Source organism: Aquarana catesbeiana, linkage group LG07, assembly GCF_042186555.1.
Source record: "Aquarana catesbeiana isolate 2022-GZ linkage group LG07, ASM4218655v1, whole genome shotgun sequence".
Classification (NCBI taxonomy): domain Eukaryota; kingdom Metazoa; phylum Chordata; class Amphibia; order Anura; family Ranidae; genus Aquarana; species Aquarana catesbeiana.
This window is the reverse complement of record NC_133330.1, coordinates 221,049,329-221,066,986: the sequence shown is the minus strand read 5'-3', so window position 1 is coordinate 221,066,986 and position 17,658 is coordinate 221,049,329. Positions and strand designations below refer to the sequence as shown.

At 43.2% G+C, this 17,658-nt stretch overlaps 1 protein-coding gene across 2 annotated transcripts in view; it reads left to right on the top strand.

Annotated features, from left to right (window-relative positions):
• The first annotated feature begins 933 nt into the window (after nt 1-933).
• ALG14 (ALG14 UDP-N-acetylglucosaminyltransferase subunit) overlaps nt 934-17,658 on the top strand; it is a 124,025-nt gene continuing 107,300 nt past the window's right edge. The window contains exons 1-2 of one of the 2 annotated variants that reach the window (XM_073593078.1): nt 934-1,160; nt 5,869-6,020. In XM_073593078.1, coding sequence (XP_073449179.1) covers nt 1,016-1,160; nt 5,869-6,020 — 297 coding nt within the window. In that variant the 5' untranslated portion in view covers nt 934-1,015. The remainder of the gene's footprint in view (nt 1,161-5,868; nt 6,021-17,658) is intronic. The other variant, XM_073593079.1, reaches the window with a different exon arrangement.

Sequence of the window (17,658 nt, the reverse complement as noted above, 5' to 3'; positions counted from 1 at the left end):
CAGATGTAAAAGGGGAACTCTGTGGACTCTAATGTAGAGTATGTCATGTGATTAGAAATGTTATTTAATAGCAAAATATTTGTATAGTTTATACTACAAAAAAATTTGCTGTGTGCCGCTAAAGTGTTCGGGTTTGACTTGAAGAAAAGGTGGCAACCCTACCTGGGCTGCTGTATCAGTCTGGATGGTGTGTGTACTTCTTCAGCCAACTGTCCAAGGAAAGTGATTTGGGCGGCTTTACATCACTTCTTAGGTGCGGACATGTGTGGAGATAGCCAGATGGACTGGGGTAGAGAGTTCCAGAGGTGGAGAGAGGCTCTGGAGAAGTCCTGGTGGTGCGCTAGGGGAGCTAGTAAGGGAAAATAAAAGATAAAATAAATTCCTTGTTCCCAGACAGATGACACGGCCGGGTCTCACAGCTACTTCCTGTCCTGAGATAGCTGGGCGCAGTCCACTGCAGGAGAGCCTCCTTGAGATACTTCCAATGCCTAGAAACAGCAATGAGGTGCAGTGACTACATTTCTTTTGTCCTTTTTACTTTAGTTTTTCAGTTTTTTTAATATTTATTTTTTTGAGCACGGGGGAAAGAAAGGAAGTGTACCTCCAATTTGCATGAAAGGTCTGCTAAGGTTTGTGTAGAAAAAAAGTGGAGGTGTTGTCATTAGCAGTCAATAGTACACTTTCTCCCTCATGTTTATTTTTTGTATTAGGACCAGTGTTTTCATTATGTTGTACTCATCTTTGTCTACTGTACTGAGTAAACAAGCAATTCTTAAAAGCGACAGTAGAGGTCACCATTATACATGGCGAGACACAAGAGTGATGAATGAAATGCACAATAGAGAGTGAGGAGGAACACTTCCGGGATACATGAAGAGGCGTGTCCTATAGAGCGTCACAGGATATGGCTACCAATGAGAGCAGTCTTTGTCCCTATGGTAACATGCGTTCTATGGAACGTCACTAATGCGGAAGTGCTCTGGTGAGCACGGCGGTGTGAGGAGCCCGGAAGGTGATGGCTTTGCTCCTCCAGCTCATTGCGGGCTTAGTACTCCTCTTGCTGGTATTAGTAGTCAGGATATGGCTGGTGCTGAGGAGCCCGGACACACACCGAGCTGCCAGGAAAGGCCATGTGAGCCTGCTGGTGGTGGCGGGTTCTGGTGAGTTGTGTGGAGATGGGTGCTCTCTATTCATCCAGCTGCTCAGGGATACTGGAGGCTGTGTGAGTCTATAGAGTGGGAATGGTGGGGTGTGAAGGGAAACTAAAGGCAAAACTTTCTATTTTATTTTGAATAGAGTAAGAGAGGGTTATTACCCCTGTCAGGTTTTTTGCCATCTGTGTCCCATTGGGAAAATGTCCCCTCACTTCCTGTCTCATAGACAAACAGGAAGTGGGAGGACATTTCTAAAAAGAGAGGGAGTCCTGGGGTGTCACCAGAACTAGTGTCCCCATCGCAAGATTTCCCTCCTATTACTGTTCTGGTGACAACCCTGATTTTGGGATCTGCTTTTAGTTTTACTCTCCATGATAACGGTAAATGTGACAAATCAGCTGATTTCTCCCAAAGGGCTCTTTTTTACATGGGGTGGTAAAAACAGATTTATTGCAGCCCACCGAAAACCTAACAATACCTCTGGACAGGATTATATACACTCACTGGCCACTTTATTAGGTACACCTTGCTAGTACCGGGTTGGGCCTCCTTTTGCCTTCAGAACGGCCTTAATTCTTTGTGGCATAGATTCAACAAGGTGTTGGAAACATTCCTGAGATTTTAGTCCATTTTGACATGATGGCATCACACAGTTGCTGCAGATTTGTCAGCTGAACATTCATGATACGAATCTCCCGTTCCATCACATCCCAAAGGTGCTCTATTGGATTGAGATCTGGTGGCTGTGGAGACCATTAGAGTCTAGTGACCTCATTGTCATGTTCAATAAACCAGTGGTGAGATGAGCTTTGTGACATGGTGCATTATCCTGCTGAAAGTAGCCCTCAGAAGATGGGTACACTGTAGTCATAAAGGGATGGATATGGTCATCAACAATACTCAGGTAGGTCGTGGCATTTAAACAATGCACAATTGGTACTAAGGGGCCCAAAGTGTGCCAAGAAAATATCCCCCACACCATTACACCATCAGCCTGGACTGTTGATACAAGGAAGGCAGGATCCATGCTTTCATGTTGTTTACACCAAATTCTAACCCCACCGTCCGGATGTCGCAGTTGAAATCAAAACTCAAAAAACCGGGCAACGTTTTCCCAATCTTCTATTGTCCAATTTTGGTGAGCCTGTACAAATTCTAGCCTCAGTTTCCTGTGCTTAGCTGACAGGAGTGGCACCGATGTGGTCTTCTGCTGCTGTAGCCCATCTGCTTCAAGGTTCGATGTCTTGTGCATTCAGAGATGGTAGTCTGCATAACTTGGTTGTAATGAGTGGTTATTTGAGTTACTGTTGCCTTTCTATCATCTCAAACCAGTCTGCTCATTGTCCTCTGACATCAACAAGGCGTTTTTGCCCGCACAGCTGCCGCTCGCTGGATATTTTCTCTTTTTCGGAGCATTCTCTGTAAACCCTAGAGATGGTTGTCTGTGAAAATCCCAGAAGATCAGCAGTTTTTGAAAATACTCAGACCAGCCCGTCTGGCACCAACAACCATCTCACGTTCAAAGTCACTTAAATCCCCATTCTTCCCCATTCTGATGCTCAGTTTGAACTTCAGCAAGTTGTACCTAATAAAGTGTCCGGTGAGTGTACATAACAGACACATTACTTTGCTTCATGGCTGCAGCATTTTTCACTCTCTACAGAGTCTGACCAGCAACACCACCTGTCAAACTCAACCAATGAGCTCCATGCGTGCAATGCATGTGATTGCAGCAATCAGGTAGTAAGAAGGCAATACAGCACCTCAAGTGTGAAAGAGGCAAGCAGACCGCAATAAAAACCTGATATGTGTTCCAATCCCTCTCCTCTGCATCCCCCCCCCCCCCCCCACCCCCCCCCCCCCCCCCACAAAAAAAAAAAAAGTTGTTTTGCCTGTAGTTTACACGTTAATGAGGGCAGAGATATGTTTAGGGTCTTTAAAGAGGTTGTAAACCCCTACAAATACTCGAGTGACTGTCCTCAGGTGATAGGGATTAAATCGATCCTCCTACATAAGTTGTACCTGTTTATCTGCACTGCAGCACTCTCTTCTCTACATCTGTTCAAAGTGCTGAATTATGAAGCTTGTCTGAGAGTTCAAAGCGGAGGGGGGGCTCAGTGAGGACAGCTCTGAGATCTGATTGGAAGGAAAGGACACCCCTCTTCACACAGGAACAGAGCTGAGGCTGTCTATCAGCTAGAGGTCCCTCCTGTCACCATTTTTCTTTTGGTGTCAGGAAAACTTGTCAGAAGTGACTCACGTTGATGGCAGAAGAATGAAGAAAGAAAGAAATGACACTTAAGGAGGAATTCGTCCTATCTAACTAAAATGAAATTGAAAATTCCCAACACTTCTCCATGTGTGAAATGAAAATTAAAAAACCCGACATTCTAGTCCATGAAGCCCAGCATTGTCTTCCTTGCAGGTGAAGTACTTGCACTGATGTGCTCCCACGTTGCCATCTTGAAACAAGATCCAGTGCATGTGCAGGCACACCATTGGTCTCTGCCAAGTCCCATAGACCTGCCAGAGATCTGCAGCATGTCTGCACTTACACACCATCCCACAATCTACCGCCTAGGATTTGTGATATAGACATCTCAGGAGGCAGTGGGTGGCCAGATATGTCATCCCTCCAGTGTGAGGATTCAAGAAGTAACGCTATAAAGAAAATGTAACGCCCAACGTAATTCTTTTTGGTTCGAGTATGGATTTTAAGGGGAACCCCATGCCAAAAAAAACCCGGCGTGGGGTCCCCTCCAAAATCCATACCAGACCCTCATTTGAGCATACAGCCTGGCAGGTCAGGAAAAGGGGTGGGGAACAAGCGAGTGCCCCCCCCCCCCCCTGAACCATACAAGGCCACATGCCCTCAACGTAGGGGGGGCTTTGGGGCAGACTGGTGCATGCTAGGTCGGTGATGTCACGAGGGGTGGGGTCACCAGCTGGCCTGCCTCTTACCTTTTTAAGAACTGTCAGATGGCGGAGGAAGCTTTCGGAGGTCTGCCTTCAGCGAGAGCGTTTTTTATTTCAGGTCTGATGGTGCAGCGGGTGTCGTGATTGACAATGGATCTACATCGGGGGACACTGTTGTTGTGTTTTTTTTTTTTTTTTTTTGTTTTTTATATGTTCTTAACCACTTCCCGCCGAGCCTATAGCAGATTGATGGCGGTGGTTCAGTTATCCTGACTGGGCGTCAGTCTGACACACCGCTCCACCGATCTTGGTAAAGAGCCTCCGGCGGAGGCTCTTTACCACGTGATCAGCCGTGTCCAATCTTGGCTGATCACGATGTCAATAGGAAAAGCCGTTGATCAGCTTTTCCTCACTCGCGTTTGACAGACGCGAGTAGAGGAGAGCTGATCAGCGGCTCTCCTGACGACGTGTCTGCGCTGATTGTTTATAAGCGCAGCCCCCCCTTGGATCCCACACTAGACCACCAGGGAAGCCGCCAGGACCACCAGGGAAGGGGGCAACATGTGGATGGCCAGGTATGTACCCCATGGCCATCCACATGTGCAAATTATGCCCAATCTGTGCCAGTCAGTGCCCACAAATGGGCACTGACTGGCACCATTATATATCAGTGATGCCCAGCAATGCCACCCATCAGTGTCCATCATGCCCATCCGTGCCGCCCATCAGTGCCACCCATGACCGCCCATCAGTGCTGTATACCAGTGGCACCTGTCAGTGCCACCTTATTGGTGCCAATCAGTGCCCGTCATTGAAGAAGTAAACGTGCTAATTTACAAAAAATTTTAACAAAGAAAAACTTTTTTTTTTTTTTTAAATTTCGGTCTTTTTTTATTTGTTGCGCAAAAAATAAAAACCACAGAGGTGATCAAATACCACCAAAGAAAGCTCTATTTGTGGGAACAAAATGATAAAAAAATTTGTTTTGGGTACAGTGTTGTATGACCGCGCAATTGTCATTCAAATTGCGACAGCGGTGAAAGCTGAAAATTGGCCTGGGCAGGAAGGTGTCTAAGTGCCTGGTATTGAAGTGGTTAATAAAGGACTTTTAAAAAACCCTTGTAGTGTATTTTTATTTATTTTTGATTTTTTTAGTTTTTTTTTCATTTACATGGAGGGGGGGCTTCCAGATTTCGATAAGCCCCTTGCCCTCAGACCCCCCACAACCACCGGCCAGGGTTGTGGAAAGAGGCCCTTGCTTTGAGGGCTTATGTGGCATGGTATAATTCAGGAGGTAAGGGGGGGGTGCTCGCTCATCCCCCCCCCCCCCCCTTTTTCCTGCCCTGCCAGGCTGCATGCTCAGATAAGGGTCTGGTATGGTTTTTGGGGGGACCCCACGCTGTTTTTTTAAAAAATGTTGGCAGGGTTTTTTAAGATTTTTGTATTGCCGGCAATAATTTTTTCTTTCAGCTGTCAATGGGGAAGCTGACAGCTATTGAATTCATTGTTAAGGACGTGGCGGCTGGCTTCCCGGCCCCGCTCCTTAACAACATATTGACTGTGCTCTCGGCGGGCGATGTTTGGGCCAAACTTTTGCTCGACCATAACCGTTTGCCGCCCAACACTACTGTTTATTGGTGACATTTATTATCTTGGGCTAAAGTCCAACTGCAAACACCAGGTATCAAATCAAAGGCTTTTTTTTTTTTTTTTTTTTTTAAAGAGGCACGTTCTAATAATATATTGTATAATGTCTGTATGCAAGTTTCTGCATCTGATATTTTTGTCTACCCTTCAGGTGGTCACACTACTGAAATCCTGAGATTACTAAACAGTTTGTCCATATCATATTCACCAATTCACTATGTACTTGCTGATACGGATAAGATGAGTGAAGACAAAATTCGCTCTTTTGAAAGTGCCAAAGTCAATGGAATCCCCAAGTCACTGGTGAGTATGTGGCTTCTTTTTGAACTACATGATTCTCAAAGCTTAAATTGTTACTAAACCCACAACAGTAAAATCTTTATATGCAGAATAGCATGCTTGTTATACTCACTGTGGAACTTAAGGGGTTAAGCCTCTGTATTATATAAAAAGGCTGTTTTATCCCGTATGCACAGATCCTCCTCCTCCTGCACAGTCTATCTGGGGAAGACCAGCTAACACAGGCAGAGTAGCCAACCTGCACATGCTCAGTTTTGTCTTTTATGCTGGTGAGTTTCTTGTTCTCAGAGATAGCCATGTCACATGATATTGACATCACGCATGTGGGCGTGTAGACAGGCTGAAGTGAAAATCTCCTTCTTCCTGATCTCTCAGCACTGGAGAAAATATGCAGTTTATCATGTAACCGTGGTATACAGATCATCCAAAAAGGTATATCGTTGCAATATTTTAATGTAAAAATAAGGTTTATAAGCTGTGGGGGGGGTGGATGAACTATTTTCACATTAGCTCATCAATACTAAAATGTGGTGACTGCATTCGTTTTCTTTTTTGGGCTTTTTTCCTTCATTTTCTTCTGGTGATCCTGTCAGTAAGTCTGTTCTTTTTCAACTTGCTTTAACAGTCAAAGTAGCAGTTAGAGGGTTGAGAAACACCATTTACCACTGACAAGGGTACTTACAATGGTCAACTTTTATTCCTTTATGTAAAACTCCTGTTCTTACTTTCTTCAAACTCCTGTACTTTCTAGTCAGTGAACATGGCATTCCTGGGGCAGCCATGTTCCAGTAGGCCACAGACTAAATAATCTACACCGATTTGGGTTATTTTCACCAAAGAAATGTAGCAGAATTCACTTTGGCCTAAATTTATGAAGAACTGTTTGTTTGCAAAATTTTATAACGGAAACGCAGAATAAAACACTTTTTTTTTTTTTTAATTGCAAATTTTCTGTCCTTTTTTTTTAATTTTTTATTCTAATTTAGGATTCTAAAGGGAAGTCTAGTTAAAGGTTTGGCCATGCTTCTCTTTTGTGAAAGATTTTTGTCTCTGTGGTACAAAGTTAATAAAGGCTGTGTTATGGCAGTATGTAGGTGGAAGGGGTAATATATAATTTAATGCCAAGAAAAGCATATAAAAACTGCTTTTACATGTTTTGTGAACGTATGTGTGTATAATAAAGTGAATGTATGTATGGTGTTTTTTTTTTTTTTTTTTTTTTTTTTTTACCATTAATCACATTCGCCCTCCCCCCTCCCCCCCCGTCACTTCTGATGCTTCCCACATGCATGTAAAAATTAACATTTTTTTTTTTGTTAGAAAATTACTTAGAACCCCCAAACATATTATTTTAAGCGCAGGCCCTAGAGAATAAAATGGGGAGGGGTGTTCCAGTCTATGTCACGTGGTATTTGCACAGCGGTTTTTCAAATGCAAATTTTTGGGAAAAAATACACTTTAAAGGGTAGGTTTACCTTTACAGAAAATCTGTAGGGTGACCTTACACTGGACCCCCTCCCCATTCCAGTCCCGCTGTATCAGACTGCTGCGATCCCCTGCTATCGGACACCGACAAGCCGTGTCTCTGCTCCAGGGATTTGAAATCCCGGCAGCTTTCTCTCCTCTCAGTTCTGACAGTACGGGCTAGACGGCTTCCGATTGGTCAGTGCTGTCCATGCAGGGGCGGATCCAGAGGGCAATTAGTGAGCAGGCTGTTGGTGACTTAGTGGACAGGCTGCTGAGCGGGCCCCTGCCGTGGGTGAGTGAGAAGGCTGGCAGGTGCCACGAGTCAGTGAGCAGCTGGCGGGTGAGCGAGCAGAGAGATGACATCATCTCTGTGGCCCCTCCCCCCAATTGAAATGCATTTTTTTTTTTTTTTTTGTGTAGCGGGTGCTAACGCTGACCCCTTGCACATTACATCAGCAGCTGCTGCCACAGGACACAGGCAGCGGCACCGAAACTGACAGGCTCTGTGAAGGGACGCAGGCAGAGCTGCAGCTACGGGGGATTTCCACCCCTCCTTCTCCTTGAGCCGAGCAGCTCTCATTCACCCGGCCCGGCAATACCCACTCCTATTGGCTACATTCAGAGCCAATGGCTGGGAAACTAACAACTAGAGGATTATGGGACATATACCAGCAGGCCCAGGACGATTCCCTGAGAGTGCACTGCAGCCCCCAACATGCCGAGTGGGAGGGGGAAGAGGAGGAGGAGGGGAGAAGAGGGACCACGAGGCTGTCGGGTGGAGGGAGCCAGAGAGAGTGCCAGTCATTCTACTATATATCCCCCAAGGTAAGAACTTGCCTCCAGGTGGGGGGGGGCAGGGGAAGGCGGATGGGGATGAGGGGGGGTGGGGATGCAGGCTTCCATAGAGGGACTGGGCTGCTCCCACCTTTTGCTCCCCTCCACCTGGCTGCTCCCACCTTTTGCTCCCCTCCACCTGGCTGCTCCCACCCTTTGCTCCCCTCCGCCTGGCTGCTCCCACCCTGTCCTCTTCTCCACCTGGCTGCTCCCACCCTTTCCTCCCCTCCACCTGGCTGCTCCCACCCTTTCCTCCCCTCCACCTGGCTGCTCCCACCCTTTCCTCCCCTCCACCTGGCTGCACCCACCCTTTCCTCTCCTCCACCTGGCTGCACCCACCCTTTCCTCTCCTCCACCTGGCTGCACCCACCCTTTCCTCTCCTCCACCTGGCTGCATCCACCCTGTCGATAGAGAGATAGATAGATAGATAGATAGATAGATAGAGATATACAACCTCTGGCAAAAATTATGGAATCACCAGTCCCTGAGGATGTTCCTTCAGTTGTTTATTGTTGTAGAAAAAAAGCAGATCACAGACATGGCCAAAAACTAAAGGTATTTCATATGGCAACTTTCTGGCTTTAATAAACACTAAAAGAAATCAAGAAAAATAATTGTGGTGGCCAGTAACAGTTAGATTTATAGAACAAGCACAGGGAAAAAATTATGGAATCGCCCTGTAAATTTTCATTACAAACACTAACACTTGCATCAGATTAAATCTGCTTGTTAGTATGTAGGTAAAGAGGGTAAATCATCACGTAGTGTTGCACAAGATGTTGGTTGTTCACAGTCGGCTGTGTCTTAAACATGGACCAAATACAAACAACATGGGAAGGTGGTTAAAGGCAAGCATACTGGTAGACCAAGGAAGACATCAAAGCGCCAAGACAGAAAACTTAAAGCAATATGCCTTGAAAACAGAAAATGTACAACAAAACAAATGAGGAACAAATGGGAGGAAACTGGAGTCAACATCTGTGACTGAACTGTAAGAAACCGCCTAAAGGAAATGGGATTTACATACAGAAAAGCTAAAAGAAAGCCATCTCTAACACCTAAACACAAAAAAACAAGGTTACAATGGGCTAAGGAAAGGCAATCGTGGACTGTGGATGATTGGATGAAAGTCATATTCAGTGATGAATCTCGAATCTGCATTGGGCAAGGTGATGATGCTGGAACTTTTGTTTGGTGCCGTTCCAATGAGATTTATGCAGACGACTGTCTGAAGAAAACATGCAAATTTCCACAGTCAATTATGATATGGGGCTGCATGTCAGGTAAAGGCACTGGGGAGATGGCTGTCATTAACCACTTCAGCCCTGGAAGGATTTACCCCCTTCCTGACCAGAGTACTTTTTACAATTTGGCACTGCGTCGCTTTAACTGCTAATTGCGCGGTCATGCAATGCTGTACCCAAACAACATTTGCGTCCTTTTCTTCCCACAAATAGAGCTTTCTTTTGATGTTATTTGATCACCTCTGCGGTTTTTATTTTTTGCGCTATAAACGGAAAAAGACCGAAAATTTTGAAAAAAAATGACATTTTCTACTTTTTGTTATAAAGAAAAATCCAATAAACTCAATTTTAGTCATACATTTAGGCCAAAATGTATTCAGCCACATGTCTTTGGTAAAAAAAATGTCAATAAGCGTATATTTATTGGTTTGCGCAAAAGTTATAGCGTCTACAAACTAGGGTACATTTTCTGGAATTTACACAGCTTTTAGTTTGACTGCCTATGTCATTTCTTGAGGTGCTAAAATAGCAGGGCAGTACAAACCCCCCCAAATGACCCCATTTTGGAAAGTAGACACCCCAAGGAAATTGCTAAGAGGCATATTGAGCCCATTTGAAAGAAATTCAACCAGCGCTAATCTCTTGTATAATAAGCTAAAGCAGCTGAATACTGAGGATACAATTTATCAAATCCAACAAAACAAATATATAAAAGCAGTACAGCGCTAGAAAATAATAACCCTATAAATCTTCAATTAACATAAATGTCCATAGAAAAGAGAGAAGAATTCCAGATGAGGATCCAAGTGTGCAAGTGATATCCAAATCTGATGAGTGACTCATATAGTGATAAACCTCCACCAACAATATCGCTAACCGCTCACCTCAGCAGGTGGACCCCTGAATAAATTCAGTCAGGTCTCAAACAGCTGTTCCCACAATGGGAGATAAACAGGAGCAGGTAACTTGAGCCAGTCAATTTGCGGTCTCGTAGAGCGATCACATGCAATAGAATAAACAACATCTAGTGCTCTCTGTATTTAGCTTAAAAAGTTTTAATAGAAGTAGATCAACTTACAAGGAAAGCACTGTTCCCCAGTGCGAAGGATAAAAACATATAGGATACTCCACGGAGATCAATGAACAAGACGCGGCTGACGTCACGAGTCACGTGATGTTTTCCGTACGCGTTACCTCCCTTGTGATGGGCGGGACTTCTTCAGCGGCGACGGCATGACGTGCACCCGCTTTAAATAGCTCAGCTGATCACCGCAGCCAATGGAGCAAATTGTATACAGATTACCATGGTAACCAATACTCGAGAACGGAGATGTTAGTTCTAATAATGGAACCATGAAGGGATTCGCTATAGCAATAATAAATAACCGAAGCTAAACCAAAAAATAACAGCGAAGAGTTTAAAAAATTATCTGCTGACCTCGGCAATAGGCTTGCCAAATGGGATGTTGAAGCCCAGAATAAGAAAAAGAAGAAATATATCAGAGATTGTGATGATTTTAGGAATGGTAATATCTTTAAGTGGCAGACTGCTTCTGCCCCCCCTACATTAGAGGTAAATCCCAATCCATCCCAGGGGGAACTGAATCCCAACTCAGGTAGATGTCTACCGGTTATGTCCAATTCCTACAACCATCCCCCCTCTACACCCTCCAATAATAGAGGAGGTTTAGCTAAGAGAAGGGATTTTAAGGGGAAGAGAGGGAAAGGTAAACAACATGGCCCCCCAGGGACCCCTATAAGGGACACCCCTTATTATTCCTATCATCAACAAAATTATGAATCTCCTCGTAGATGGGAAGATCATAGGCAGAATTACCATTATTACCATGATTATTCTAATAATTATGGAAGAAGGGACATGCCCCAAAACACACGTGGGGAACCATTACCCTTATCAAACAGATTCACCCCGCTTCAACATCATAATTCCAATGAGGAAGGGGATTTTTCGGGGGCACAGAGTGGGCCTGGGAGGGGAGCTCTGATGCCCCCACCCAATCACATGGAATGGTGGAGACATCAATCGCAACCACCCCCACAAACAAAAGACCTATCCAGAAAAAGAGGGAGAGAGGAAGGAGAGGGGGCAGGAGATTACAAAAAGAAAAAGCCCCAATAGGCTCAGGTATTTATAATTTGAGCAGTTGTGTCTTGAGTGAAAATGAAATGAGAGTCCTGGATAGAGGGCTCAAATTTGCTCCTGTTCACAACATGAACAAATTTCAAACTTATGTGAGTATCCATAAATTTGTCAGGAATCTGAACATGAGAAAGTATTTTTTGTCAAACCCTACCAGAATTCCTGCCATTACAAAAGGTTCACATTCCGGTTTAAGGAATAAATCTACTTTCAATCCTTTGAACCCGGATAATAAATATTTAGAAGTGTTCAAAAACATGTTTAACGATTTAGATAAGATGAAAGTAAGAAAAGTACTTGACCCACAGTATATTAGGCAAGGTATGAAATCTCTGGAGGCTAGAAATGACATAATTATACGCCCAGCAGACAAGGGTGGGGGTCTAGTTATTCTGGACAAATCCAAATATCTCGCAGAGCTTGTTAGATTGCTGGATGACCCAGATACTTATCAGATTCTCAATAAGGACCCTATGTTGATTTACAAGGATGAGTTACACTGGCTTGTGGAGGAAGGAAAGACATTGGGGATTCTGACAAAGAAGGAGGCGTCTTATTTGGACCCCCTGTTTTGCAGAACTCCCATCATTTATTGTCTTCCGAAAATCCATAAGAATATTACTGACCCCCCTGGTAGGCCTATTGTCAATGGTATTGACTCCATTTCCTCCAGGGTTGGTCAATACATCGATCACTTCCTCCAACCGCTTGTGAATAAAACTGAAGCGTTCCTGAAGGACACGAAACATGTTATTCAAATTATGGAGTCCACCAGTTGTTCCTCTCCTTGTATTCTGGTTACAGCTGACGTAGGGTCCTTATATACTATTATTGGACATGAGGATGCTCTATCCTCGGTACAATGGGCCTTATCCAAATTTTCTGACCTCTCAACTAAACATAAGAACTTCCTACTAAAAAGTTTACGTTTTTGTTTAGAGAAGAACTATTTTTGGTTTAGTCGTCAATTTTATTTACAAAAGAGGGGCGTTGCGATGGGTGCCCGCTTTGCTCCCAGTGTGGCCAACTTGTTTATGGCCCACTGGGAGGAAGATGCAGTATTTAGGCACCGTCCCCCACAATTAGTTTGTTACAAACGGTATATAGACGATCTGGTAATGGTCTGGGAGGGAGATCGTTCCAGTCTGGCTACCTTTGTACAAACTCTAGATGCTAATACTAAAAATATCCAATTGACTTGGAATTTCAGTGAGGATAAAATAGTGTTTTTAGACTTGGAGATCCGGAGGGAAGAAAACAAGTTTAAATTATGTAATTATCGTAAACCCACTGACCGTAACTCATTCATTCCATTAGAGAGCTGCCATCACAAATCATGGCTATGTAACATCCCTAAGGGACAATTTGTGAGGCTCAGACGAAATTGCACTGATGATAGTGAGCTTATTTCTCAATCCATGGTACTTACCTCTAAATTTCAAGAAAAAGGTTATGATCAACTAGCCTTAAAGAGTGATATGGAAAAAGTTCTAGCCATGGATAGGTCAGAGTTGATCTCCAATAAAGTCAGAGACACTAGTAATAATGCCCCTAATTTTAAAATGTTACTCAATTACAACGTCCAATATAAGCAATTTGAAAAGCTGGTTGCTAGAAACTGGCCAATCTTGAAACAAGATCGTGTGCTGGGTCCCCTGTTGCCACCACGTCCGTCTTTTATCTACAAGAAAGCCCCGTCTTTAAGAGACCGTTTAGCACCTGGAGTGGTAGATCCTCCCACACAAGCAGAGAATAGATTATTCTCCTTCCTCTCAGGTTTTTATGCCTGTGGGCGTTGCACAGCCTGCAGACATTCCAAATGTAATAATAAAAAACGTAAACAGTTCGTTGCTACCTCAACGGGCAGGGAATACAAAATTGACCAATTGATTACCTGCACGACAGTTGGAGTTGTATACATGTTGGAGTGCGGATGTGGCCTCCAATACATTGGAAGGACCTCCAGGCCCCTGCATCTGCGTTTAGGCGAGCACGTCAATAATATTAAGAAAGGATTAAAAACCCACAATGTTTCGAAACATTTTAAAATGGTGCATGCTCAAAACCCCAGAGGATTAAAATTCTGGGGGATTGAAAAAGTTAATAAACATTGGAGGGGGGGAAACTTTCTTCGCCAGCTCAGCCGCAGGGAATCCCATTGGATTCATGAGACTAAGGTTCTCTTGCCGAGAGGCTTGAACGTCGAGTTTGACGTTAATTGTTTTATTTCGGATCGATAATTTTTATATGTTTTTTTATATGTATTTTATGTTTGGAATATATGGATATAATTTTATTATTTTTCATTATGTAAAAGGATGTTCCACGGAATCAAGCAAGTACACGGGTTGTCACACAAATTAGACTTCCTTTGAGGAAGTTGGTCACATTCCTAGTAGTTACACATAGTAACACCATATATGTTTAGTTATTTTTGGGTTTAGCTTCGGTTATTTATTATTGCTATAGCGAATCCCTTCATGGTTCCATTATTAGAACTAACATCTCCGCTCTCGAGTATTGGTTACCATGGTAATCTGTATACAATTTGCTCCATTGGCTGCGGTGATCAGCTGAGCTATTTAAAGCGGGTGCACCACGTCATGCCGTCGCCGCTGAAGAAGTCCCGCCCATCACAAGGGACGTAACGCGTACGGAAAACATCACGTGTCTCGTGACGTCACCCGCGTCTTGTTCATTGATCTCCGTGGAGTATCCTATATGTTTTTATCCTTCGCACTGGGGAACAGTGCTTTCCTTGTAAGTTGATCTACTTCTATTAAAACTTTTTAAGCTAAATACAGAGAGCACTAGATGTTGTTTATTCTATTGCATGTGATCGCTCTACGAGACCGCAAATTGACTGGCTCAAGTTACCTGCTCCTGTTTATCTCCCATTGTGGGAACAGCTGTTTGAGACCTGACTGAATTTATTCAGGGGTCCACCCGCTGAGGTGAGCGGTTAGCGATATTGTTGGTGGAGGTTTATCACTATATGAGTCACTCATCAGATTTGGATATCACTTGCACACTTGGATCCTCATCTGGAATTCTTCTCTCTTTTCTATGGACATTTATGTTAATTGAAGATTTATAGGGTTATTATTTTCTAGCGCTGTACTGCTTTTATATATTGAGCCCATTGAATATTATTATTATTTTTTTTTTTTTTTTTGTCCCAAGTGATTGAATAATGACAAACAAAAAAAAAAATTACAAAAAGTTGTCACTAAATGATATATTGCTCACACAGGCCATGGGCATATGTGGAATTGCACCCCAAAATACATTCAGCTGCTTCTGAGTACGGGGATACCACATGTGTGGGACTTTTTGGGAGCCTAGCCCCGAAAACCAATCACCGCCTTCAGGATTTCTAAGGGCGTAAATTTTTTATTTCACTCCTCACTACCTATCACAGTTTTGAAGGCCATAAAATGCCCAGATGGCACAAAACCCCCCAAAATGACCCCATTTTGGAAAGTAGACACCCCAAGCTATTTGCTGAGAGGCATGGTGAGTATTTTGCAGCTCTCATTTGTTTTTGAAAATGAAGACAGACAAGGGAAAAAAATGTTTTTTTTTTTTTTTTCTTTTTTCAATTTTCAAAACTTTGTGACAAAAGGTGAGGTCTGCAAAATACTCACTATACCTCTCAGCAAATAGCTTGGGGTGTCTACTTTCCAAAATAGGGTCATTTGGGGGGGTTTTGTGCCACCTGGGCATTCCATGGCCTCCGAAACTGTGATAGGCAGTGAAGAGTGAAATCAAAAATTTATGCCCTTAGCCTGAAGGCGGTGCTTGTTTTTCGGGGTCCCGTGCGCGCGGTTAGGCTCCCAAAAAGTCTCACACGTGGTATCCCCGTACTCAGGAGAAGAAGCAGAATGTATTTTGGGGTGTAATTTCACATATTCCCATGGCATGTTTGAGCAATATATCATTTAGTGACAACTTTGTGCAAAAAAAAAAAAAAAAAAAAAAAAGTGTCTTTTTCCTGCAACTTGTGTCACAATATAAAATATTCCATGGACTCGACATGCCTCTCAGCAAATAGCTTGGGGTGTCTACTTTCCAAAATGGGGTCATTTGGGGGGGTTTTGAACTGTCCTGCACAACATTTAGAAGCTTATGTCACACATCACCCACTCTTCTAACCACTTGAAGACAAAGCCCTTTCTGACACTTTTTGCTTACATGAAAAAATTATTTTTTTTTGCAAGAAAATTACTTTGAACCCCCAAACATTATATATTTTTTTTTAAAGCAAATGCCCTACAGATTAAAATGGTGGGTGTATAATTTTTTTTTTTCACACAGTATTTGCGCAGCGATTTTTCAAACGCATTTTTTGGGGAAAAACACACTTTTTTAATGCACTAAAACACACTATATTGCCCAAATGTTTGATGAAATAAAAAAGATGATCTTAGGCCGAGTACATGGATACCAAACATGACATGCTTTAAAATTGCGCACAAACGTGCAGTGGCAACAAAATAAATACATTTTTAAAAGCCTTTAAAAGCCTTTTACAGGTTACCACTTTAGATTTACAGAGAAGGTCTACTGCTAAAATTACTACCCTCGATCTGACCTTTGCGGTGATACCTCACATGCATGGTGCAAATGCTGTTTACATTTGACGCCAGACCGACGCTTGCGTTCGCCTTAGCGCGAGAGCAGGGGGGACAGGGGTGCTTTATTATTTTTTTGCTTTTTTATCTTATTTTTAAACTGTTCCTTTTCATTTTTTTTTTTTTTTTATCATTTTTATTGTTATCTCCAGGAAATGTAAATATCTCCTAATGATAGCAATAGGTAGTGACAGGTACTCCTTTTTTTTGAAAAAATTGGGGTCTATTAGACCCTAGATCTCCCCTCTGCCCTCAAAGCATCTGACCACACCAAGATCGGTGTGATAAAATGCTTTACCAATTTTCCAATGGCGCTATTTACAAAATCTAAGTCATGAAATGCTCGTAGCTTCCGGTTTCTTAGGCCATAGAGATGTTTGGAGCCACTCTGGTCTCTGATCAGCTCTATGGTCAGCTGGCTGAATCGCCGGCTGCATTCTCAGGTTCCCTGTTGAGACAGGAGAGCCAGAGAAAAACACGGAAGACGGTGGGGGATTGCTTTTATATGAAAGCCGACCGCTGGCTGAAAAGAATGATACCAAGATGATACCTAAACCTGCAGGCATCATTCTGGTATAACCACTCAAAGTTGTACCTGAAGACAAAAAAAATGGTTAACGATAAAACACAGTAAACGGTAAAGTATAAAAAATTGCATACCTGAAAAGCAAACATGGTAAAACATAACAATAAAACATTGCAGAATAGAATACAGTAAAAAAGAGCAGAACAATAGAGGGAGAGAGAGAGAGCGCAATGAAACGACAACTATTTTTTTTTTTTTTTTTTTTTATTATTTTATATATTTTTTTGTGGTGTGGTGTGTGTTTTTTTTTTTTTTTTTTTTTTGTAACTTTTATAACTGTAACCGGTTCCAGGTTCGGGTCTCTCAAAATGCGATGGCATCTTGGGAGACCCTGTGAAAGCGTGCCTAGTTTGTGCAATGCTGTACCCTACGCTAATACGCAACTAGTGCATGGTAGCGTTCAAAACATTCACCAATGCAAAGACCAGGATTGTCAGAACAGGAGGGACAATAATAGCGGGTGTCACGCCTATATCCGCGCTTGCTGCAGACACAACATCTTTTTGGGGGGGTTCGTTGGGTAGGAGTACTCGGGAGGACATAAAAATGCCTCTCATGCAGCCGACTGCATTTGGTTGGGGATGTGAATGGGGAAGTACGGGTGCTGCAGAAGCGGTGGGTTCTCGATTATTAGGATTGGCGAATGCAGCAGGAAGGGCATTATGGGCACGACGGGCCTGTTTGTCTTCTTCTTGGTGGCAGCGGGACACTACT